The following is a 24332-nucleotide window of genomic DNA, read 5'->3' on the forward strand; positions in this document are numbered from 1 at the left end:
ATGATAGCTTCGCCCGGGCAGCCCAAGGCCCCTAGAGCGGGCGCACGGGAGCCCTGGGGACCCGACTCCACTTCCCCGAAGCTACAGCGGGGGTTGGGGGGACAGGACCCCACCTCCCCGGGGCTAACCGGGCGGCAGACCCCAGTGGTGGACCCACGAGCCCCTTCCCTTGTCCCCTTCGCCCCGCAGAGCTGTCCCGACGGGGCCCGCGACTTCAGGGCGGAGCAGTGCGCTGAGTTCGACGGCCAGGAGTTCCAGGGGCGGCGGTACAAGTGGCTGCCGTACTACGGCGGTAAGTGCGCGAGTCCCTCCGACTGCTGCCCCCGCCCTTGCGTTGCCCTATGCTGGGCCCCATCTTTGGGGGATCTCTTTGCTACACTGACTGCATTTCGCAGTTCTCATTACCATATTATAGACACGTTGTCAAATGCATTTAAAGAAAAACCTCCAGTACCCCCAGCAGGGCACAACAGTGGTGGTCCTTTTGAGGTTTTTCCATCCTTTTCCCCTCCGTACATACGTTTTCAAACAAAGCCTTGGCCAAGCCTCTGACGTTTTGAGACTTCTTTTGTTTGGCCTGCTCCGGAAGCATTCCTCACGTGGCAGGAGGCATGGTGGGGGGCCGGGCAGGGGGTGGGGTGCGAGGTGGCGAGTGGAGTCTGTGCCTGAGTTTGGGCAAACTGCAGGCTGGGCTGCAGGGGGTTTGATGTGACAAGAGCTCGTTTACTCAGAGTCTCTGGGGCCGGAACCTGGCTCTGGGTAAATTTGAGGAAGATGTAGGTCATTAATTTTTAGAGCAATACAGTTCAAGAAAACAAACAAACAAAAAACAGTAACATGTGTACTTAAAACATTTTAGATGAGTCAGAACATACCTTAGGATAATCCTTCTGAGTAGTAGTTTTCACTGCTCACTGTGGATGACTCCTGGAAACTCTGTGGCACTCGGGATTCCAAATCAGTAAACAGAGCTGTGTGTGCTCTGGGGTGGGGAAGGGGTCTTGGCCAGATGGGGGGTGGCCCCAGTGGGGTGGTTTGCATTCATTGCTCCTCCTGGATCCTAAGGTGAGGGTATGTTGAAAATAATTTAAATACATGTTATAGAAAAATTAGAACACAGAGGAAAGTTTAAAAAGGGTTGTTGAGGGATGCCTTCTTTGGGTGGAGGTGATTACAATCCTGTTAGCACTTCTGGGCTGTTTAAACAATGTGTATATAATATTTAGATAAATATAAAAATTGAAACAAAGAAAAAAACCTTAACCCTATCTCTTTCATAGGATCCTGGCTAGCATTTCATGCTAGCCCTTTTCACATTATTCTCTCTCTGTTTACATATTTGTAGTTATTACATAGTATCACTTTGCACTCTGTTATAAGCATCTTCCCACATTACTGTCTGGTCTTCATAATCATAGTTTTTAATAGCACAGTCAACATGCATAATATTCTAGTGATAGATAATAGAGTAGCTGATTGTTAAAACTTGGACTATTATAAATAATAAGGCTGGGATAGACCTCTTCAAATGTCTAGTTTTTTCCTTATTCTGGGATTTTTCTTCGACTTGATTCCCAGGGATTCCCAGAGATGCAGCGGTTTCGGGGAGAGCATCCCTTCTCCCTGGGTTGGAGGTGGGATTCTGAGCCACTGGGAGTATGTATGGCGCTGTGGGCCCCTCCCAGTCGTGGGCGCGCGTGCTTCTGGCTCCTGCCTACACTTCACTGTTACTAGGACAGGCCTTGAACCTCGCTCAGCCTCTCAGCTTTCCCCTCTTGCTCGCTGCAGCCCCAAACAAATGTGAACTGAACTGCATTCCCAAGGGGGAGAGCTTCTACTACAAGCACAGGGAGGCCGTCATAGACGGGACACCCTGCGAGCCTGGCAAACGGGACATCTGCGTGGATGGCAGCTGCCGGGTGAGTTATGCCCCCACCCCCACCAGATGGCTTGGGGCCTGTTGCAGACGTCGCCCAGCCCCGCACCAGCAGGCCAGGGGCTCTCATGACTTTGACGTCTTCTCAAGACTAGCTTCTAAGGTGCCTTGCATCGCAGACGCCCTGTGACCCTCTTACCTTTGCCCTTTGAAAACTCTAGCCCCACAGTAAGAGGAACCCTCTGGGTGGCACTGTGAACGCTGAGGCTACCACCTCTTCCCAGTAATTTTGTTTCCACGCTGCTCTTCACAGCTGCTCACAATTATACTAAATGAACCTCTCTTCCATTATTCTTTTTAAATTAATTAATTTATTTATGGCTGTGTTGGATCTTCATTTCTGTGCGAGGGCTTTCTCTAGTTGTGGCAAGCGGGGGCCACTCTTCATCGCGGTGCGCGGGCCTCTCACTATCGCGGCCTCTCTTGTTGAGGAGCACAGGCTCCAGACGCGCAGGCTCAGCAGTTGTGGCTCATGGGCCTAGTTGCTCCGCGGCATGTGGGATCTTCCCAGACCAGGGCTCGAACCCGTGTGCCCTGCATTAGCAGGCATTTTCTCAACCACTGCGCCACCAGGGAATCCCCATTATTCTTAATTCTTTCCATTCCCCTCTCCCACCCCTGGATTTCCTCCTATTTTCAGATACTTGAAGACAATGTCCCTGTAGCCTTCTCTCCTGTATCCTCAAATCTTCCAGACATAAATATTCTAATACATTCGCCAGTGTATTTCTTCTTTTTTTAAAAATTTATGTATTTTATTTATTTGTTTCTGGCTGTGTTGGGTCTTTGTTGCTGGGCGTGGGCTTTCTCTAGTTGTGGCGAGCGGTGGCTGCTCTTCGTTGAGGTGCACAGGCTTCTCATTGCGGTGGCTTCTCTTGTTGTGGAGCATGGGATCTAGGCGCACGGGCTTCAGTAGTTGTGGCATGTGGCCTCAGTAGTTGTAGCTCACGGGCAAGTAATAGAAACCCAACTAAAACTGACTTAAGGAAAAAAATGCCACTGAGGGAGGGGCTGGCTGCAGGTGCCTGAATGATGTTGCTGGAAACATCTCTCTCCTTGTCTCTTTGGTCAGCTTAGGGGCAGACAGGTTCTTCTGATGAGGTGTGAAGATGGCCCAGCAGCCCAGGCTTCAGTTGTCCCAGCCTGGCAACTCCCTGGGACAGGGCGCCCTATTCCCAGGAGTTCCAGCAACCTGGGGTTGCCTTTGGCTTGTCCTGGCCTGGGGCTCCCCCTGTGAGCTTTGAGCAAGGCATACAACCCGCTGATTGGCCCGAAGCCACTGTTGGGGAACTGTATGCAAACTCTGTGGGAGAGAGGTGGCTCCCACAAAGGAAGGAAAATGAGGTGCTATTGCCAGAGAAGGGGACACGGGTGCCGAGTAGGCAGAAGAGGTGGATTGTCAGCCACAGGCCAGATTCAAGGTTTACTCGGCCCCCATGGCTAGTGAATGGTTACTGCACCTCCTGGACCTGGCTACGCGGCCAGGGTTCAAGTCCTGGTGTGACCATGACTCACTCTGGTCTCTCCCATCTCCCCTCATCTCTGCCTGGCAGGTTGTCGGCTGTGACTACAACCTGGACTCGTCGAAGCAGGAGGACGAGTGTCTGCAGTGTGGCGGTGATGGCACGACCTGCTACCCCGTCACAGGCGTCTTTGATGCCAATGACCTCAGCAGAGGTGGGGCTCCTCCCGGGGTCCACAGACAGTTGAGACAAGGGTCTGTTACCTGCTCCTTCCTGGCCTGTCTCCCTCACTGGCTGAGTTGCTCTCATGGCACTTAGTGGGTCTGATCTGGCACTCAGGTCATGAAAGCCCTGAGGTCCTGCCTCAGGGTGGAGGCCAAACCCTTGTCCAGGAGCCTGTGGGCTCACACTAGGATCTCTGCCCCCTTATCCAGTGGCCGGATGCCTCCTCATCCCTTCCCCCACTGTCCCCATTTGCCCCCTCCCCTCCCGGTCGGTATGGGTGCTGGAGCCTGCCCGCCCCTCTGGGCTTTGGAAGGCTGTCTGCTCCTCAGGAACACTCTTTCCCAAGCACCCCGCCCTGCCTGTGTCCTCCTTGCCCTTCCCTGACCCCACCTGTGCTGCTGGGCACGTAGCATCCTCAGGGCCAACTCCTCCCTGTGGCCGAGTGGTCCCGGAGCATCTCTGTCCCCTCAGGCTACAACCAGATCCTCATAGTTCCCGTGGGGGCCACCAGCATCCGCATTGAGGAGGCGGCTGCCAGCAGGAATTTCCTGGGTGAGGAAAGTTTTGGGTCTGGGGCCGGGGGGTGGGTCCTGCCAGGGCAGCTGACCTGGGTGCTCGCCCCGCACAGCGGTGAAGAGCGTCCGTGGTGAATACTACCTCAACGGGCACTGGACCATCGAGGGCGCCCGGGCCCTACCTGTGGCCAGCACCATCCTGCACTATGAGCGGGGAACTGAGGGGGACCTGGCGCCCGAGCGGCTCCACGCCCGCGGCCCCACCTCAGAGCCCCTGATCATCGAGGTGAGCGGGGCTGGCAGGAGAGGGGGGCGGCCAGCAGGAGGGCTGTGGGCTGGGCGGGCACGGCCCCCTGGCATCAGGCCTCAGTGGGGACCCTCCTGCACAGCTCATCAGCCAGGAGCCCAACCCTGGCGTGCGCTTCGAGTACCACCTGCCCCTGAGCGCCCCCCGGCCCGGCTTCAGCTGGAGCCACGGCTCATGGGGCGACTGCAGCGCCACGTGTGGTGGAGGTGAGGGCAGGGCCCCGGTCAGGGGGCGCGGCTGCATGCGGGGCTTGGCTCTCTCTTCCAGGCGCTCCAGCTGTGGGTGCGAGGTGGACAAGTAGAGGAGACAGCTTCACGTCATGGGGGGTCACCTGGGGGAAACCCAGAGACCAGGAGACTCGAGGAAGGGCCCCCGCCCAACCTAAGAGAACCAGAGGGCTTCCCCGAGGCAGTGGCATCTCACAGGAGACAGTATTCCATTGTCATTGGAGCCTGGGCCTGGAGCTAGTGGTCAGGTGTCAGAGCGGGGCTCCATCGCCCACAGATACAAGTCTCTGAACCTCAGTTTCCTCATCCGTGAATTGAGGATGGTGATGGCAGCCTACCCCAGGGGGTCATTTGAGGCTTAATCAAGGTGACGCTTGGGATGTGTCCGGAAGGGTGCCTGGCCCAGAGAATGCATTTGGCGAGTCTGGACTGACTGGTTGCCTGCTACGGCCGGGCCTCTGCAGGTCAGCAGACCCGCCCAGTGTTCTGCACCATCGACAATGAGGTCTACCCCGGACACCTGTGCCGGCACCAGCCGCGGCCGGCTGACCGCCGCCCCTGCAGCCCTCAGCCCTGCCCACACACCAAGCGGTGAGGCCCTGCTGGCCCCCTCGGCCCCTGCGGAATCCAAGCTCTTACGTGGGAAGGGAGTGGGGTCCCTCAGCCGCTTTAGACGTTGAGCAAAAAAGGAGGTTGAGGGGCTCCTCAGAGCTGTGGCCAGAGGGGGAGGAGCCAGCCGTCAGCCGGGCAGGGGCAGTGGGGGGGTCCTGAGCATGAGACCCCAGGCTATTCCGTCCGCCATCCTGAGCCCACACAGTGCCCAGAATGTCCAGGCTGGCGGCGGGAGGGTTGGGGGGGTATCGGAGGCCCCGTTTGTCTGAGCTGGCAGGGGACTTGGCAGATGCCAAGAAGTGGGCCAGGGCTCGGGCCAAGGGGACTGAGGGCATTGGCAGTGCCTGTGTTTGTGCACAAGGGACCTCTTACCTGCACCAGCCCAGAGCGTGGCCCCTTGCTGGGGCCCAGCGTGTGTGCAGGAACAGGTGCTCCTGGGCCACAGGCTCCCCGCAGGGCTGTGCAGTCCTTCCTCCCTGTGGCCTTGGTGGCAGCTGGTCTCTTGGGATGGTGGTGGGTGTGGCTTTGCATGTGGGCTGGCCCTTTCTTCTAGGTCCTTGGGCCCCACAGCCAGGAAGGGCCACTCCCCACTTGGGTGAGCACAGCCCCTCCGGGAGAATCTCCCCACTAAGTTCAGCCCCAGAGGGGATGGAGTCTGGCTGGGGGTGATGGCTGACCTGGCGAGGAGGAGGAAGGGGGACGCAGGTGAGGACAGGAACTCTGAGAGGGAGGCGGCCAGGCTCCGTGTTTTTAGGGACCAGTGCACAGTGGTGGGAATGGGTGAGCAGGGCCGGACCTTGGCCTTTGTGCAGGGCTCTTTGCCCCTCACATGCACTGCCTGATGCTCAGAGAATGGGCCGGGTGGGGGTTCCCCCCTCCGCTCCTGTGCCCCCTTGGGCCTGGACCTTGGCGCCTGCTGCAGGGCCAGCCTCACCGCCTTCCTGCTCCCTGCCAGCTGGAAGACGGGGCCCTGGACTCCCTGCTCGGCCTCCTGTGAGGGCGGCTCCCAGTCCCGCACCGTCTACTGTGTCTCGTCTGACGGCCCCGGCGTCCAGGAGGCTGCTGAGGGCACCGAGTGTGCGGCCCTGCCTGAGAAGCCCCCTACCACGCAGGCCTGCAACCTGCAGCGCTGCACAGCCTGGAGCGCGGAGCCCTGGGGCGAGGTGAGGCCCGGGCCTTGCTAGGAGGGGCGGAAGTCAGGAGCTGGGTCTTGGGCCTGGGCAGCAGCAGGGCAGGGCTGGGAGGCTCGTCCTCCGCCTCGGGCAGACAGATCCTGGGAGTAAAGTGACCTGCCACGTGGTCTTGGAAGCAGTGGCCAAGGCTGGGACTAGAGCGAGGGCCTGGATTCCTGCTCCCGTGTTCTTCCTCCTTCTCTAGGGTCCCAGGCCGGGTGGGAAAGAAGAAGCCGGGCACATTGTTTGGGGGCCAGGGAGAAACTGGGGCTGCTGGTCACTGCTTCTGGCACCTACCTATGTTGCAGTTGCAAATGAAGGAATGTGGAAAACGCACCTCAGCGTGGTATCTGCCGCCATGGTTCAGGCTGTGTAACCGCAGGAGGATGACTCGGCCTCTCTGGGCCTGGGAACTGGGCATGGGGCAGCAGGGTGCTGTCTGCCCTCTGGGCCAGGCTGGTGGGACTCCAGCTGGGCGAGGACCAGCTCGTGCTGACAGCCCGGTCCTTACAGTGCTCTGTCAGCTGTGGCGCCGGGGTCCGGAGGCGGACTGTCACCTGCCGGGGTGACGAGGGGTCTCTGCTCCACGCCACAGCGTGCTCCTTGGAGGACCGTCCCCCCCTCACTGAGCCCTGTGTGCATGACAGCTGTCCCCCCCTCAGTGACCAGGCCTGGAACGTAGGCGCCTGGGGTCTAGTGAGTACTTCCCCCCACCCATACCTGCTGCCCAATCCCGGTCCCTTGGGTCTCTGACCGGAGGCTGCACATGTGCCTGTCCTTGGGTCTGACACGCAGTACCAGGCACCTTCCCCCTTCCCCCTGCCTTATGGGTACCCCCCACCCAGTCTCAGGGTCTCTCTCCCTTTGCGGGCTTGTTCTCTCTCCCCACTCCCACCCCGGGGGGCCCCAGTGCTCCAAGAGCTGCAGCTCGGGCACTCGGAGGCGCCAGGTTGTCTGCGCCATTGGCCCGCCCGGCCACTGTGGGAGCCTGCAGCCATCCAGGCCTGCGGATGTGGAGCCCTGTAACACGCAGCCCTGCCATCTTCCTCCAGGTAAGGACAGGAGGGGCAGCTGGTACCTGGCCCCACCTCTTTCCCTGCTATCAACCTGGCCAGCCCTTCCTGCCGCTGGGCCTTTGCCTGTGCTGTCAGCCCCCTGGAACGCTCTCACACATCACCGTGTGTGAAGCCTTTGCCACCCACAAAGTCCGGCTCTGGACAGCCTCAGCAGGCAGCCCTGTTTCCCCCCTTGGAGGTAGCATCCCTTACCCCACCCCCATAGCTCACTGTAACTGCTGTCACTCTTAGGTTGGTTTCCGGGTGCTGAAGTGGTTGTACATGGCTTGTAGGCCTACTAGCTGTAAGCGTCTTGAGGGCCAGGTCCCCTTCCTTCTTTCTGTTTATACCCCTGCAGAACTTAGCTAGCGCGTGCTAGGTACTCAGTAATTGTTGAGTGACTGGGTGACTGAGTGCAGAGAGGGAGGCCGTCCAGGAAGGATTGTCCTCGCGTATTGCCTCTGCCTTCCCGCCTCCCCTCACCCCCATCCCCACTGGGAAGGAAGGTGTCCCAGTCGTGAGGAGCTGCAGGACAAAGGGCACAGAGGCCAGCAACTTACTTGGTGTGAGGAAGTGTTACTGAGGGAAGGTGTAGGTTGGGGCTGAGCCGGGGGGTGGGTGGTCGGCTTTGAGATACTGCAGAGAGGCGTTTGGCCCTGATGTGCTAATGATGGGGGAATGGTTGGGTTCCAGTGGAGGCACGCGGCAAGGTGGCTAAGAGCCAGTGGCCTGGAGTCAACAGCTAACCTGGATTCAAATCTCTACTCCACTGCTGACCAGCCATGTGGCCATGGGCAACTGCCCCTCCTCTCTGATCCTCGGTTTGCGCATCCGTACAGTGGGGTTAATAAGACTGACTTTCCAGGCTCGTGATGATCGCTTGGCACAGTGCCTGAATACACAGTACTCCATAAGCAAAGGGTGGGTGGCAGTGGTGGTGAGGCTCTGGGGGACCCTGGGCCGGGCTCCTTCGCCTGGGCCTGGCCCTTGGGGTGCACGAGCAGATGGATCCTTGGGCTCTTACAAGTCCAGCTCCCTGGAGCCACTCGGTGTCCCAGGACCCTGGATGCCTTCCTGGAAGAGGCTGTCCTGAACTTACCCCAGAGAGGCATTCACATAGGTTGAAAGGAGGGAAACAGAAAGAGAACTTCAGGCCAGGCTGAGTTGTAAAAGAAATAACCTTCATTGCTGTTTTCATAATTATAAAAATAATTATGTTCATTGTGGAAAATTTGGAGAATTTAGAAAATTAGTATATGGTGAGAAACTTAAATTACCCTTGACCCCATCCATTGTTGGGATAAATCTTTAGTGAACTTCCTTGTAACGTATGGGTGATTTTGTATCTCCTTTTTGCCCCTAATGACATTTGGTCTGTGAACATTTTCATCTTGTGATTTCTAGGGGCTCCACAGAAGTCCATGGTGGGTATGAATTTAGGGTTTAGGTGGTTCCTGCTGTTTTGGGTACTGTAACTAGTGCTGTAGTGCTTACTGGCAAGTGCCCGGGAGGAGGGGCCGAGGGTGCAAAGAGGCGGCCCCCTGAGGGGTGGGCTTCTCAGTGGACACACCGGACAGCTCTGCTTCCCCGTCTTTTCTAGACTCTTGAGCAGTGCTCACCAATAGAAATAGAAGGCAAGCCCCACATGTCATTTAAAATTTTCTAAGAACCACATTTTATGTATTCTTTTTAAGAGTTATTTATTTATTTTATATATAATTTATTTTTGGCTGCATCAGGTCTTAGTTGTGGTATGCGGGATCTTCATTGAGGCACGTGGGATCTTGCGGCGCGCAGGCTTCTCTCTAGTTGTGGTGCGCAGGTTTTCTCTTCTCTAGTTGTGGCGCATGGGCTCCAGGGCATGTGGGCTCTGTAGTTTGCAGCACGCAGGCTCTCTAGTTGAGGCACGCAAGCTCAGTGGTTGTGGCGCGCAGGCCCATTTGCCCTGCGGCATGTGGGATCCTGGTTCCCCGACCAGGGATTGAACCCACAGTGCTAAAATTTCACTGGTGTAGTCGATCTCGATTTAGATGTCATGAAACATACAGTTGAAAAAGCAGATTCACATCCCCAAGTTGTTCCAGACATACTGAAGGGTTTTCAATAAATGAATCAAGTGTCAGTGTTTAAATTTAAAAATAATTCTAGTTCGGTAAAATTTAAAACTCAGTTTCTCAGTCCCTCAAGCCACATTTCAAGTGCTCAGTAACTGCGAGACCGGTAGGGGCCCAGGACCGGCCCTCGGCACAGGGTATGGGGGTGATGACAGGTCTGTCCAGGGAGGGTGCTCTTCGGGCTGGGGTGATGCTGAGGGCCTCAGGCCTCTGGCTACTGATTAAATTTGTCTAATAGGCCCAGGGGAGCCACTGAAAGTTTTGGAGCTAGAGTGACGCCATGAAAGATGTTTAGGACAGATTTGGCACCTGCCTGAGTGTCAGGCCAAAGTGGAGAGAGTTGAGAAGTAGGAGCCAGGTGGGGAGCAGGTGCAGAAATCCAGGCTCTTAGAGAGAATGATGGGAGTGGAGGGGCTGGCGCTGGCCCAGCAGAGCCTCATCCCCTGCGGGTGTGGGTGTGGGGAGGGGCCCCGGACTCCAAGTTAAGCCTGAAAAGGTGGCAGAGAAGAGTCACAGGAGGGGAAGCCAGAGGCAGGGTGGGCTTGGCAGAAAGGTGCCTTTCAGGCAACGGAGAGATAGCAGGAATTCCAAGGCTGGCTGGGGGCTGTGAACGCAGGGCCGAATGTGCGTAGGCGACCAGAACAGGGGAGAGAACTGGAGTCAGCCTTGTCCGAGGTTTTGGCCCAGGTTGGGTAGGTAATAAAATGAAAACAAAGATTTTACCTCTTTTCTACTGGAATCTTCCAACCCTAAATCATTATTTTTTAAATATTCCCTGGAGACTGGCAAGATGTCCATGCGAGAATGGGATTTTCACTTATTTTATTTAGGTAATAATATGTTTATTGTGGAAAATTTGAAAAACTAACAAATAGAAGGAGGGGACCCCCCGCACCTCTGCCTCACAAAACACACACACACACAAAGCACTCAGAAACTTTCACTGTGAGCATTTTGGTGGTTTTGTTTTTTTTATTTATTTTATTCAAGTATAGTTGATTTACGATGTTGTGTTAGTTTCTGCTGTACAGCAAAGTGATTCAGTTTTATTTTTTGAAAGATTTATTTATCATTATTTTTTAAATTTATTTTTGGCTGTGTTGGTTCTTAGTTGCGGCATGCGGGATCTTCATTGAGTCATGCGGGATCTTTTGTTGCGGCGCCTGGGCTTCTCTAGTTGTGGCGTGGGTTCCAGAGTGCGTGGGCTCTGTGGCTTGTGGCACGCAGGCTCTAGTTGAGGCGCACGAGCTCAGTAGTTGTGGCACGCATGTGGGATCCCAGTTCCCTGACCAGGGATCAAAACCGCATCCCCTGCATTGTAAGGCGGGTTCTTTACCACTAGACCAGCAGGGAAGTCCCCAGTTTTATATATATATGTATGTGTATAAGTATATATGTTGTTTTCCATTATGGTTTATCTCAGGATATTGTATATAGTTCCCTGTGCTATACAGTAGGACCTTGTCGTTTATCCATCCTCTATGAAATAGTTTGCACCTGCTAATCCCAAACTCCCCATCTATCCCTCCCCCACACCCCTCCCCCTTGGCAGCCACAAATCTGTTCTCTGTGAGTCTGTTTCACAGTCACTGTGAGCATTTTGGGGGTGTCCTGCTAGTATTCTTTTGGGTATCATTTAAAAAAATTCCTATTATCCTAATTTTATCTACTCAGCCTTTTGCATTTTTTCTCTAATATTTTGTGATGAAAATCTTTTTAAGAACTTAATATTGAGGTGGTTAAACATCATACAGCGTAAAATTCACCCATGCTAATGGTACAGTTTGTGGTTTTTAGTAAGTTTACTAAGCTGGACAAGAGACGATGAGAAATTTGGATCACACAGGAAAGTTGAAGAGCTGTGTGGTGCGCAGCCACGTGCCCACCATCAAGTTCACAATTAATATTTTGTTGTAATTACTTTTTCATCATCTACTCTCTATCCCTTCATCCATTAATCCAATTGTTTTTAATATGGATTTTTTAAATTGACGTGAAAATCAACACAGTTAACCGCTTTAAAGTATACAGTGTGCTGTTTTTATTTATTTATTTATTTTTGGCTGCACTGGGTCTTCGTTGCTGCACGCGGGCTTTCTCTAGTTGAGGCGAGCGGGGGCTACTCTTCGTTGCGGTGCGTGGGCTTCTCACCGCGGTGGCTTCTCTTGTTGCGGAGCACGGGCCCTAGGCACGCAGGCTCAGTAGTTGTGGTGCACGGGCTTAGTTGCTCCGCGGCATGTGGGATCTTCCCTGACCAGGGCTCGAACCCGTGTCCCCTGCATCGGCAGGCGGATTCTTAACCACTGCGCCACCAGGGAAGTCCAAGTAGACAGTGTGCTCTTATTTGTTGTGTTCACAATGTTGTACAACGACCAACTCTCTAGGTTCAAAACTTTTCATCACCCCATATAAACACTCTGTACCCATCAAGTAATCACTCCCCATTAACCCTAGTCCCCTTCCCTGGTCACCTGACCTGCTCTCTGTCTCTATGGATTTGCCAATTCTGGATAATATCAGATAAAAGGAAGAGCAGACCTTTTGCATCTGGCTTCTTTCACTTAGCGGAATGTTTTTGAGGTTCATCCAAGTTGTGGCATACATCAGCACTTCATTCCTTGTTACGGCTAAATCACATTCAGTTATATGGATGCACCCAATTTGTTTATCCATGTGTCTGTTGATGGATATTTGGGTTGTTTTCACCCTTTGGCCATAATGAAGAATGCTGCTGTGAACATATTCATGTAGGAGTTTCTGTGTGGGTGCGTATATTCAATTCCCTTGGGTATATATTTAGAAGTGGAATTGCTGGGCTGTATGGTAACTCCGTTTAACTTTGTGAGGAACTGCCAGGCTGTTTCCACAGTGCTGCACCATTTTACATTCCCACCAGCAGTGCATGGGTTTCCAGTTTGTCCGCATCCTCGCCGACACTTGTTATTTCAGTCTTTTTTGATTAGAGTCATCCTAGTGCATACGAAGTGGTGTCTCCTTATGGCTCTGATTTGCGTTTCCTTCATGACTGATGATGTAGAGCATCTTTTCATGTGCTTGTTGGCCACCTGTGTGTCTTCTTTGGAGGAGCATATGTTCAAGTTCCTTGCCCATTTTAAAACTGGATTGTTTATCTTTTCATCAGTCCAATTAAAAATGTTTCTGTATCATTTTTTGTTTTATGTCATTGGGATCAAACATAAACGCTAATTTTACATGTGGCTTTTCCTTTTGCTGAACACATAACATGAGCATTTTCTATGCAATCAAAGACTCTCTTGAAACCTGGGAAGGGTGTTTATAAAAACACAAGTCTGCTCCTTTTTCCTTCTACTGTCCTGGGTTCCCCAGGTCCTGCCTGAGTAGTGGGGTGGGAGCAGATGTTGGTGGGGGTGGCCTTCCCTCTGCACTCTGACTGCCCCGGCTCCCTGCAGAAGTCCCCAGCATGCAGGACATGCACACCAGCCCCAGGGACCCGTGGATGTCTCTGGGCCCACGGGAGGCCCCCGCCTCAGGTGAGAAGCTCAGTGGAAGCCCCCAGCCCTGGGCCCTTGAGGTGGAGGTTGAGGGTGGCGGCAGGTGGTTTGGGGGGATGGGGAGAGGTGGGTCTGATGCGGACACAGATGGAGGGTGAGGAGCCAGGTGGAGACATCACATGACCTTTGCTTCCTCTTCTCTCTAGATTTTAGAGACCAGTGGTGGGCACCCCAGGAGCAACCCTCAGCTCGGGGTAACCCCAGAGGCGACCAGAGCCCACACCTGCCAGCCCCGGGCCCAGCCCCATCTCTGCGGCATTCCTCACACCGGCAGCCCCTGCGTTCTGGCTTGGGGCCCCGTGACTGCAGACACAGCCCCCATGGGTGCTGCCCCGATGGCCACACTGCGTCTCTTGGGCCGCAGTGGCAAGGCTGCCCGGGGGCCTCATGTCAGCAGAGCAGGTGGGTGCCTCTTCCTTCTCCCCAGGTCGAAGAGGGAAGGTGTGTGTTCAGGGGGTGTGTCTGATGCACGGGCAGTGTCTGCTCGGAGAGGGCATGGGGTGGCTTAGCAGAGCTCCAGGCTGAGCTGCCCTGGTAGCGCAAAACCGAGGGCTTGGCTTCCTCTCGCTGAGCTCCTTAACGTGCTGGCTGTGGGCAAAACCCCCTGCTTTCTCTGCAGAAGTCAGCCTGTTGAGATGTAGCGTGAGGCTCTGGGAAGGCAAGTGGGCTATGATTCTAGCTCTCCGATCCAAACCAGGCCCCCACTCCCTCAGGGGCTGTGGTGCTAAGGGCTGAGATTCGGCGCCCAGCAGCCTGGGGGTGATTCGCAGCTCAGCCACTTACCGGCTGCGTGCTGGGTGACTTGGGGCAAGTTATTAACATCTTTGATCTTGGCTTCCTCTGCTGAGAATTGGGAACAATGACAGCCACTGACTGGGGTTCCTGTGAGGCTGAAACGAATCACATGGTGCCTGGCACATAGAAGGTGCTTTGATACGTTCCTTCTTTCACCTTCCTTCCCAACTCCTGGTTGGTGGAGGTGAATGAAATAAGTGGTGGGCTCCTCTGACACCCTCTTCTGCCCCATCGCCCAACTGCTGACATTTTGTAAAAACTCCCTGGGAACCTGGTGTTTGGGCAGGTTCGGGTGCATTTCCCCCTCCTCGGCTTTGTGGTGGGCTGTGTGAGTTGAAGATCTCTCAATTATTAAGGGTTCAGTTCTGCGTATTGTTTTCCTGTTGCCGTCACTGGGAGCCTCTAAGCGGTCAGTGGACATGGCAGAGACTGGGGTTCACAAACCCGTCTCCCACGCGGATCTTCACCGGTCAGCCCCTGGCTCAGGGAGCCTCAGAGCCTGGATCCTGGGATGCAGGAAGCTCAGGGTCCCTGGTAGGGGTGGGGGTCAGGGCTGGGTGGTGAGGGGAGGGCTGTGTGATGTCTGTCTAGGTTCGGGTGCTGTCCTGACGGGGTGTCTGTGGCCGAGGGGCCCCATCAGGCTGGCTGTGCGAGCTCTTATGGACGCAGCAACACCGGGAGCAGGCCACAGTCGAGAGAGGTGGCTTCCACGGTAAGTGTCTGGTCACGTGAGGGGCAGGAGTCCAGCCCCCGAGCCTGCTCAGTGCCACTGCGACCCAGGCTCTGCAACTTTAGCCTTGGAGAAAGGAGGTCCCTGAAGCCGGCTGGACTGGACCATCCTCTGGAGGGCATAGGGCTTCAGCGACAGGCCTGGGCTGGAGCTGGGGGGTTCAGCCAACATTCTCCTGGCCTCTGGTCTGCCCCCAGGGCTGGGGTTATGCTCCGTGCGTTCACAGTTCTGTCCCTCTTCCTGCCATCCTCCGCCTGGCAGCCTGGAGTTCCCGCCAAGAGCCAGACTTACTTCCAACTTCCCAACCTTGGGCTTCCTCCCCAGGCCCAGCAGAATGAGCCCAGTGAGTGCCGGGGCTCCCAGTTCGGCTGTTGCTATGACAACATGGCCTCTGCGGTGGGCCCTCTTGGGGAAGGCTGTGTGGGCCAGCCCAGCTACAGTGAGTGGATGCCCCTTCTTGTCCTTCCTGGTGGGTAGGCTCTGGTCCCACTGTGCTCGCCACCCCACCCAGAGCCAAGAACCTTCCTACTGCCTTGGTTATTGCTCTTTTCTTCCACAAATACTTACTGATCACCTACTAGGTGCCGGGCCAGAGAACAGTGCAAGATTATTACCGTGTCCAACAGTTTGCACTTGTCGCCGCCTGGTTGCTTGAGGGCGTTGGGGAGAGTTGTTGGTGGGGATTCCACAGAGAAGGAAGGCTGTACTGCCCCCGGGGCTCAGCCCCCTCCAGAGACAGGGAGGTCAGCGCTGGGATGGACGGGGTGTCCCCACCCTGCCTGGGATGAGTCCTGGAAGGAGAGCTGTGAGGCGGGCGCATGGGTGGAGCGCCAGGGACCATCACAGGGACGTTGGAAGCCAGGTGGGCTGGTGGGCTGAGTCTGCAGGGGGCTGGGCACCTGGATGGGCTTTAAGCAGGGGCCAGCGTGGTCACATCTGAATGCGGAGAGGGAGCAGGCTGTGCCTGGGAGGAGGGTGATTATTATGGGCAGGCTGGGGGCTGGAGAAGGTTCAGAGCTGGTGAAGGGCCCTGGGAACAAGGGTGGGCCCCTCACTGGGCATCTTCACAGGCCTTTGGGGGCTCAGGGCTGGGTCCTCATTGTGAGCTAAGCACAGCAAGGTTTGGCCCTGGGGTTGCTCTGTGTGCGCCCTTGGGGCCTGGGTCAGGTGGGGAAGAGCACGAGGGAGCCTGTCCGGGGAGCTCATGGCCCTGACCTTTGGACGGCTCTAGTTCTGGGGGTGGAGGTGGACGGGGATGATTGTGGAGGCTGCTGGGTTCCCAGCGCAGGGCAGGCCTGGGCAGTGAACAGACTGTCCCCAGGGCTGGTCAGGGGCCCAGTGTAGATGTGCTCCATACCCTGGGAAGGGCCTCACTCCTACGTCCTGGGCAGCGTTTGCAGCTTCGTTACTGGGTCTCGGTGACCTGCGTCCTCCCTGCCCCCTCAGTGTACCCTGTGCGGTGCCTACTGCCCAGTGCCCATGGCTCCTGCACGGACTGGGCCGCCCGCTGGTACTTCATCGCCTCCGTGGGCCAGTGTAACCGTTTCTGGTATGGTGGCTGCCATGGCAACGCCAATAACTTTGCCTCAGAGGAGGAGTGTGTGAGCAGCTGCCGGGGACCCCAACATGGGCCCCGCCGACATGACCCCAGGGCCTCTGGCCAAAGCACCCATAGAGACAGTGGCAGCAGCGGTCCTGGGGACCAGCAGGAGGCCAGCCGGCACGGGACGGGGCCTGTTGTCCAGAGAGAGCCCTTGCCTTCCGGTGGCCTCTGGTGGCAAGATCAAGAGCCTGGGCTGGGGGCCGTGGACCACAGACAGGCCTTTGGAGAAGGGCCCCAGGGCCAGGAGCTTGGGCCCAGTGCCGCTGGACTGGACAGAGACGCAGGACCACCAGTGCCACTTTCCCACAGCTCCTCCTACAGGTGAGGCCCACCTTCCCCAGGTGGGATGGGGGATTAGGGACCCAGGCCCAAGGGCTGAGCCTTTTGGAGCTAAAACCCTGAGGTCAGCTGGGCCCCCCTCCATCCCTAACCTGGAATCTTCCAAACAGCCCAGACTGGAGGGCCTTGCTACCATCATTCTACAGATGGGGAAGCTCAGGCTCTGGAGATGTGAGACTTGCTTAGGGTCAGGCAATCGGTGGATGGTGGTGCATAGACTCCAGCAGATCTTGCCGGTATAGCCCAGGGCCTGTCTAGTTGAGGCCTAGGTTATAAGCGTCATGACCTTTGGCAAGTCATCCAAATTCTCGAAGCCTCAGTTTCTTGACCTGTAAAATGGTGATGTGATCTCATTTGTTGTTAGTCTTGTGACTGTCATATTAATGAGATTTGGGAAGATTAAAAGCAAAATAAATAAAACTTTGAATTCCAAAGGGATCAGGCATGTGTTTAGCTCCCCATGGGAACCTGGTGTTGCTTCTCTCCCAGCCTCTCCATTCCCTGGGCTCTGTGCCTATTCTGTGCTCTTGCAGGAACAGGTTGAGGTAGCAATGCCTGGGGATATTGGGGGGGTGGGGGAGGGCAGATTCCTGAGTCCTCGGGCTTCTGGAGCTTGGCTGCCCCTGGGACCCTCTGGCCTCACCGGTGCCCAGGACGGGATGGGCACCAAGCTTTCTGTGTGGTGAAGTCCCTGGTCCCGGCACTCATGCAGACCCTCCCTCCCACCTTTCCAGGATCACCCTGGCAGGCTCAGAGCTCTCCCTCGTACAGGTGGCCCTGGGGCAGCTGGTGCGGCTCTTCTGCCCAGATGACAGCTCCCTGGACCCCCACGCCAGTTGGCAGAAAGACGGGCGGCCTATCTCCTCTGCCAGGTGTGTGTGCAGCCTGCACAGCCCCTCTGATCTCCTGGGATGGGCGGGTGAATGTGGGGCGACGGTGCCTCTTATAGGAGCCAGGCTCATTGTTGCCTCAGGAGCCCAGAGCTCAAGCGCCCTCTCTTCATTCAGGCACCAGGTGCAGCCCGATGGCTCCCTGGTCATCAGCCCCCTGCGGGCAGAGGATACTGGCACCTACAGCTGTGGCAGCACCAGGCCAGACCGTGACTCTCAGAAGATCCAGCTTCGCATCATAGGTCTCTGTCCCCACCCCCCCCGCAGTGGGTTCTCACGGGCCCCGGGGTGGGGTACTGGCCGGGAGGGCCTGGGCCGGGGGGCCTCGACACTGGAGGACTAGTGTTTCCTTGGGCCAAGGCCTCCTGGTGGCAGGGACCACATGCTCCAGCTGGGCTGGGGCGGATGTGTTGCCCCTCGTGGCCCTCATTTCTCCATTGGTTCCCGGCGGGCCCCATGGCCCATCCTTCCTTCCACCCCCTTCTCCCCACAGCTCACCCCTTGCTTCTCCTTGCCTCATGACAGGGGGTGACGTGGCCGTGATTCCTGAGGCTGAGCCAAGGCACTTCCCTCAGGCCAGGGGCCCAGCCCAGGGCCACAGTCCTCGGGACCCCAGCCTAGGGGGCGGTTCTGGGGGCCGGGGGGCTGTCTCCTCCTCGCACCCATGGCCCACGAGCAGGTAACAGTGTGCAGTGCTGTCCTGCTCTTGGTCTGCCCCACTGAGGCCGGGGTTAGGGGAGGTCTCGGGGAGAGCAGGGGGAGGGTGAGTGGTCCCAGGCCAGCGTGTGCTGTGAGCAGGCTTGCTGGCGCCTGCTCAGGGCTCTGTGAGGGGAGGGCTGGGGAAGCATGGCTCCCGGAGCTCAGCTTCTGGAGGAGGAAGGGGACCCCGCCCACTACCCTGAGTCGTGGGGAACGGAGCCGGGGCCTGGCCCAGGCCTCAGGAGCCGAGGGAGGGGAGGACACCGGCAGCTAGAGGGCCTGAGAAGGCCTTGAAGAAGGGCGGTTTACGGAGGGGACGCAGAGAGCTGGGGGTGCCCAAGTCAAGGACCTGGAGGCAGACGCGCAGGTCGGTCGGGTGGGGGACAGTTGGAGGTTCTGGGTGGGGAGGTGATATAAGCCACAGGTGTCTTTTAGACCTGGTCCAAGATGTCCCAACCGGAACAAAGGGGTGATGTTGGGAAGCGGAATCTGGCTGGAGAGGGGGAAGGGGCCCACGAGGCTGTGCGGAGGTCCCGTCCCCTGACGTGGGTGGGAGTGGGGGAGAGGCAGCGGCAAGGACCCCCTCACGGCCGTGGGGTGCTTGCTCTGCAGGCTGCGTCTGGACCAGCACCAGCCTGGGGTGGTGGACGCCCATCCAGGCCAGCAGATCCGGCTGACCTGTCATGCCGAGGGCTTCCCACCCACAAGTGTCGAGTGGCAGAGAGATGGGCAGCCCCTCTCTTCTCCCAGGTTCGTTCAGCTCCTTTCCCCTCCCTCCTGGCCGGCCTCCAGCCGCACCCCCACTGGGGGAGGGAGCTGCAGGTGCCCCCTGGTCCTGAGCAGGACCCCAGGGCCCCTTGAGGGTTGGAGCTGTGGCATCGGGCTCCTCGGGCAGACCGCATTTGGGTCTCTGGGCCTTTCTGGACTGTGGTTAGCGGACAGAAGTAAGGGCCTGCCAACAGAGGTGACAGCTGAGCGAGGAAACAGAGGCGGACACACTTCTGGCTGTAATCCCAAGGGCTCAGGTTTATTGGGCCCGTTCGGAGGTGAGGCTTTTCTCCTCCGTATGACCTGCAGAGGAGACCAAATAGGTGGGTGCTATTTTATCCCCATTTGACATGCACAAGCTGAACACCACACAGCTCCTAAGTGGTAGAACCTAGAACTGAGCCTAGTAAACAAGTGTAGCAAAAACTAGAAACCCAAACCAGAATTATTTTGTATCAGAAAACTTGACTTGTTTATTCAGGCTCTAAAGTCAGGCATCTTTAAGGAGAGTGCCAGCAGCTGGAGGGCCTGAGGGCCGGAGGCCTACTGGCCCTTGGTCAGATCCCAGTGACAGCAGGGGCTGCTCAGCCTCTCACCAGGGGAGGGAAGATCCTGCTCCTCCTGCCCCCTGCCGGGCACCTTGGGGTGGGGACAACTGATTGTGCTTGGCCCCCAGACACCAGCTGCAGTCCGACGGCTCCCTGGTCATCAGTCGCGTGGCTGTGGAAGATGGAGGCTTCTATACCTGTGTTGCAGTCAACGGGCAGGACCGAGACCAGCGCTGGGTCCAGCTCAGAGTTCTGGGTAAGGCGGCAGTCCCGGGCGGGAGGGTGAGTGTGGCCGGTGGCCTCTGAGGTCAGGTGGGCCAGGATGGGCGTGGTGGCTGACAGTGCCCCCTCCTTGGGCCCAGGGGAGCTGACAATCACAGGGCTGCCCTCTACGGTGACAGTGCCAGAAGGTGACACGGCCAGGCTGCTGTGTGCGGTGGCGGGCGAAAGAGTGAACATCAGATGGTCCAGGTAAGACTCTGCTCCAGGCAGGCCTGGCCCTCGGGCTGTCGTACCTGAGGTGGTACAGCCCAGGCAGAGGGGGTGCACCTTCCTGCGGGATGCTGCGGTCACCACTGCCCCCTCCCCTTATTCTTCCACTCCCGCCTCCCGGCCTGGTGTCAGGGAAGGGGCCACAGCGCCCTCATACCGACACCCGGAAGCCCCCTGGGACTGCTCTTTTCTGTTGGTCGGGCTACCCCGGGTTTCTCAACCTCGGCACTATTGAGATTTTGGGCTGACACGTTCGTCTGTTGGGGTGCACTGGAGGACGTCTAGCAGCGTCCAGGCCATCTACCTGCCAGATGCCAGTGGCACTCCCTCCCAAGTCATGGCAATAAAAAGTCTCCAGATGTTGCCAAATGTCTCCTGGGTGACAGAATCTCCACTGGCGTTGAGAAACCCTGGGCTGCACACAGCTTTGAGGACTTCAGTGGTCTTTTACCCCAAATCTGTTGGTCTTTTATTCATTCAGCGGTTTTTTGCCCACTTCCTCCTTGCAGTATGTCAGGACTAGGCTAGGCTCTGGGGATCCTGGGGGTAATCTGAGCCCCCCAAAAACTCCCAGGCAGGAGAAGGCCCAGTGTCCCCCAGGCTCCAGAGGTTTGCCCTAAGTGCGTCTGTGCACAGTGGGGTGAGGCTGTCTCCTGTCTGGGAGAATGGATGAAGGGAAGGATGTTCTTGGTCAAGCCTCAAGGGTGAGTATTGGAGCGATGATGCCAGGATGGGAATGGGCCTGCACACTGGCAGGAACGGTGAGGGGCACGGAGGTCGGCTGCCTCTCTGTGGCCTTGATGCCAGGGAACGTGGTGGGAGCCTCTGCAGGCTTCTCAGCTGGTGCCCTCAGCCGGCCCTGCCCTGATCAGCTGTGGCTGTGATTATCCTATCAGGCCTGGATCTTCCCAGCAGCAAACATGCTCAGGACACCCCTCTTCAAAACAAACAAACATAAACACACCCTCCTCTGACCCAGTGTTTCCCTGCAGTGGGGTCCTATATCGCGTCCCCTTCATGCACGGCTGTTCACATTATCTTGGTCTGCTCACCTCCCTGCTGGCAGCTCAGCCCTTGCCCCGGGGCCTCTCCTCCACCCCCGCACCCCCATGCCAGGGACACTGCCCTGACCGAGGTCACCAGTACCTCCCTGTTCCTCAGTCCTTGAACAGACTCAGTCCCACATGACCTGCAGTCTCCTTCCTGCTTCTCTGGCTGCAGCTTCTGTTTTCCTGGCCCGCTCATCACATCCCTCTCTCTGAGAGGCTGGTGTACCTTGAGGTCTGTCCTTGGTCCTCGGTCCCCGGCTTTTCTCTAACTTCACCTTGGGTAGCCCTGTAGACATGAAGTTTCCAGGACCATCAGTGCTGAGACACTACCTGGGTCCAGACCTCAAACCTGATGGCTCCTGGTGTCTCAGAGCACCCGAAATGCGAAATAGGGGAAAATAACCTCACCATTCACTCCTCATCCTGCCCTGGATCTCCCCACGGTGGAGGGGCACCACCACTGCCCAGTAACCAAGCTAGGAACCTGCTACCCTTGATCTCTTCTTCTCCCCCACCTCCCACCTCTCACCCTCACCCAGGTCCCTTTGCTTTACTGTCTGTCTCGTCAACCTGTGTGCACACCTGCGGCAGCCACTCACCTGGCCTCTGCCCTCGGGCTTGTCCCTGCCCCACGCTGCGGTTGGTGATCCTTTTTCCAAGCACACGTGGCGTTGTCAGTCCTGCTCAGCTCACACCCCTCGCTTACCCCCAGGATCCGGTCCGAACTCCTGACCGGAGCCGTGCGCACTTCCTCCCACGCCCACTCTCCTCGCTGCGGCCATGGCCTTCCTTCAAACCCCCGAGTCCCCGTGTCCTCCTGTCAGCCAGCCGCTCCTCCTCACCCTCAGGTCAGGCCTCGGCCAGCTGTCCTCCTTAGGGAAGGCTCCCCTACCACCTGCACCCCGCCCCAACTCGCTGGAGGCAGGATGCTCGTGTCCTTCATCCCGCTGCTTAGAGGACCTCTGTGGACGAAGAGGGAGAGAGAGACTCCTGTGGGGATAAGGGGCAGATCTGCAGTCACTTAGATCAGCTGGTGTGAGTCCACCTCACTTCCGAGGTATTTTGCTTCGGCGTTGCTGGTCTATCATCTTGGTACCAGACCCATCCCTTCCTTAAGGTGAGGGGCCGCAAAGAGGGAGTCGTCGGCTCTGGAGTGGCCTTGGATCACCACCTCCCCCTGGCCCCGGGAGGACTGGCACAGCTTCCCAGGGCCTGAAAATGAGGGCCTGGACAGCTCTCCCAGCGTCCTCTCCCCCCTAGGAATGGGCTGCCGGTGCGGGCCGATGGCCACCGTGTCCACCAGTCCCCGGATGGCACACTGCTGATCCACAACCTGCAGGCCAGGGACGAGGGCTCCTACACATGCAGCGCCTACCGTGGAAGCCAGGCGGTCAGCCGCAGCACCGAGGTGAAGGTGGTCCCGCCGGGTAAGGAAGGCCTACCCCAGGCATCTGCTTGTCCTTGAGAGCTGGCTGCCTGCTGCAGAATGCGGAGGGGGCAGGCTCTGCAGTCCAGGGGACTCAACTCCAAATCCTGCCTCACCTTGCCAGTTCCGGTAGTGTGACTTGGAGCAGGCCAGTTATCATGGGGCTTGAAACAGCCTGGGAGAGAACTGCCAGGGCCTTTCCGTGCTGGTCAGCCTGGATGGTCAGGCCTGGCTACCTCCTGTCTGTGGGGCTGAGGCTGGAATTGGCCAGGCTAAAGGTTGAAGTCTGAGAGAGATGTTGCTTAGTGAGCGGGACTGACAGTGGGCTTCCAGTCTGAGCTCCTTCAGACAGCGACTGGGACGCACACGTCCCAGGGCCCAGCGCAGTGCTCGGCATCACCAGGTGCTCAGAGACTCAGTGATGGAATACGTGCCTGCGTGAAGGTGTTGCCTTGGCCAAAGCACCGTCCTGTAGGGGCTACTTTTCACCTCTGTCCTGCCCAGCAAATAGATCCTTGTCTGTGTATTTACCAAACTTACGAGACGTGAGACAGGGCCAGAAGGCAGATTTATGAGAGAAGGAGAGCCGTTAGGAGGATCCAGATGGGCATGTTTGTGATTAGCTATAGACATGTCTACCTGGGAAGCTAAATTGTAATCAGAAATTTGGTTGATGCTGAAGTTTGGTGGGGCTCCTGATGTGGTGTGACGTGACTGCCTTCCTGGATAGGACACTATGGCCTCAGTCCAGCTGCCTTTCTCCCACCCCGTTAGATGAGCGTTGCTAATCTTACTTTTTTTGTGTGTGGGCGGCGGGGGGGACCTTTCTTGATGAGAAGCTATCTCCCTCCCTCCTTTAACAGTGTTCATTCCATCGATTAGGCTGCATGTTATCTGCTGTCACCCATGTAAGCTTTTTGTAGCATTTCACTGCTTGAGGCTGTCTCACTGTGCCCTATTCGTGGTTTGGTGGCATGTTGGAACTGCAGTGTTCGAATCAGGGTGGGGGGCCTTGAGCTAGTCACACTCTGGTGTAAGGGACATACTTCTACTGTGAAGACCTCTCAAGCTTTTTGCCTAAAAGTTTAGGGTGAGAAACAGAAAATATTGTAGGGTTAAAACATAGCGGGGGGCGGTCACTCACACTTCTCTAAGTGAGTGGGAATGCTATGGGGCAAAACAGTTACATGCGCACATTCTAGCCATGGTTACTATGTGCCCCAGGTGCTATTATTGTCTCCACTTCAGATAAGAAAACAGACACAGAGAGCTTAAGTAATATTAATTAGCCCAGAGACCCCCGGCTAGAAGTGGCAGAGCCATGATGGCGCCCAGGCAACCAGCGTGCTTCACCAGCAAGCCCAGCACCTCCTCACCTCTGGCCGTGATGGGTCCAAGGGCCGCAATGGCTGAGATAAAGTTGATACCAAAGTTATGATTTTTAAGAATAGGCATAGATGGCTTGCTCTTTATGTAAACGTAAGTAGTTCGTACTCTTGTATTATCGGTATTACTTTATACAGCCGTCCACTTGTTAGGTATGGTCTTTCAGTTGTATTTTAGGAGGGAGCAGGGGAGAGGGCATGGAGTAGGCCATCCCCAGCCCCGTGAGGTGACTTCAGGGAGGTGTTGCTCAGGCCTAAGCCAAGCTGAGTCATAAGAGCCCCTTCCAGAAAGAAAAGGCCACTTCAGTGCTAAGATGAAGCAGCAGGATGAAACTCTCACAGGGATTTATAAGCTACTGAAGCTTCCAGTAAATTCAGAGGGGGAGGCAACCAGCGCTTTGTGCTCGATGTAGTATCAGTGCCACAGTTCACAGCCTGTCCTCCTGTCA

At 56.8% G+C, this 24332-nt stretch overlaps 1 protein-coding gene across 2 annotated transcripts in view; it reads left to right on the forward strand.

Moving 5' to 3' along the window:
- The window catches only part of PAPLN (papilin, proteoglycan like sulfated glycoprotein), a 39155-nt gene that overhangs the window by 11746 nt on the left and 3077 nt on the right, over positions 1-24332 (forward strand). The window contains exons 6-26 of one of the 2 annotated variants that reach the window (XM_089906185.1): positions 190-292; positions 1789-1919; positions 3490-3613; positions 4096-4176; positions 4253-4425; positions 4529-4652; positions 5138-5264; positions 6241-6448; positions 6971-7153; positions 7368-7509; positions 13058-13138; positions 13306-13561; positions 14546-15123; positions 16131-16608; positions 17361-17498; positions 17634-17758; positions 18042-18195; positions 18828-18965; positions 19660-19787; positions 19894-20002; positions 22333-22499. In XM_089906185.1, the coding sequence (XP_089762311.1) occupies positions 190-292; positions 1789-1919; positions 3490-3613; positions 4096-4176; positions 4253-4425; positions 4529-4652; positions 5138-5264; positions 6241-6448; positions 6971-7153; positions 7368-7509; positions 13058-13138; positions 13306-13561; positions 14546-15123; positions 16131-16608; positions 17361-17498; positions 17634-17758; positions 18042-18195; positions 18828-18965; positions 19660-19787; positions 19894-20002; positions 22333-22499 (3748 nt within the window). Of the gene's footprint in view, positions 1-189; positions 293-1788; positions 1920-3489; positions 3614-4095; positions 4177-4252; positions 4426-4528; positions 4653-5137; positions 5265-6240; positions 6449-6970; positions 7154-7367; positions 7510-13057; positions 13139-13305; positions 13562-14545; positions 15124-16130; positions 16609-17360; positions 17499-17633; positions 17759-18041; positions 18196-18827; positions 18966-19659; positions 19788-19893; positions 20003-22332; positions 22500-24332 lie in introns of those variants that run through there. The other variant, XR_016391815.1, reaches the window with a different exon arrangement.

Source organism: Delphinapterus leucas, chromosome 2 (assembly GCF_059928025.1).
Source record: "Delphinapterus leucas isolate spDelLeu-1000000601 "Yukka" chromosome 2, BTC_Dleu_Yukka2, whole genome shotgun sequence".
Classification (NCBI taxonomy): Eukaryota; Metazoa; Chordata; class Mammalia; order Artiodactyla; family Monodontidae; genus Delphinapterus; species Delphinapterus leucas.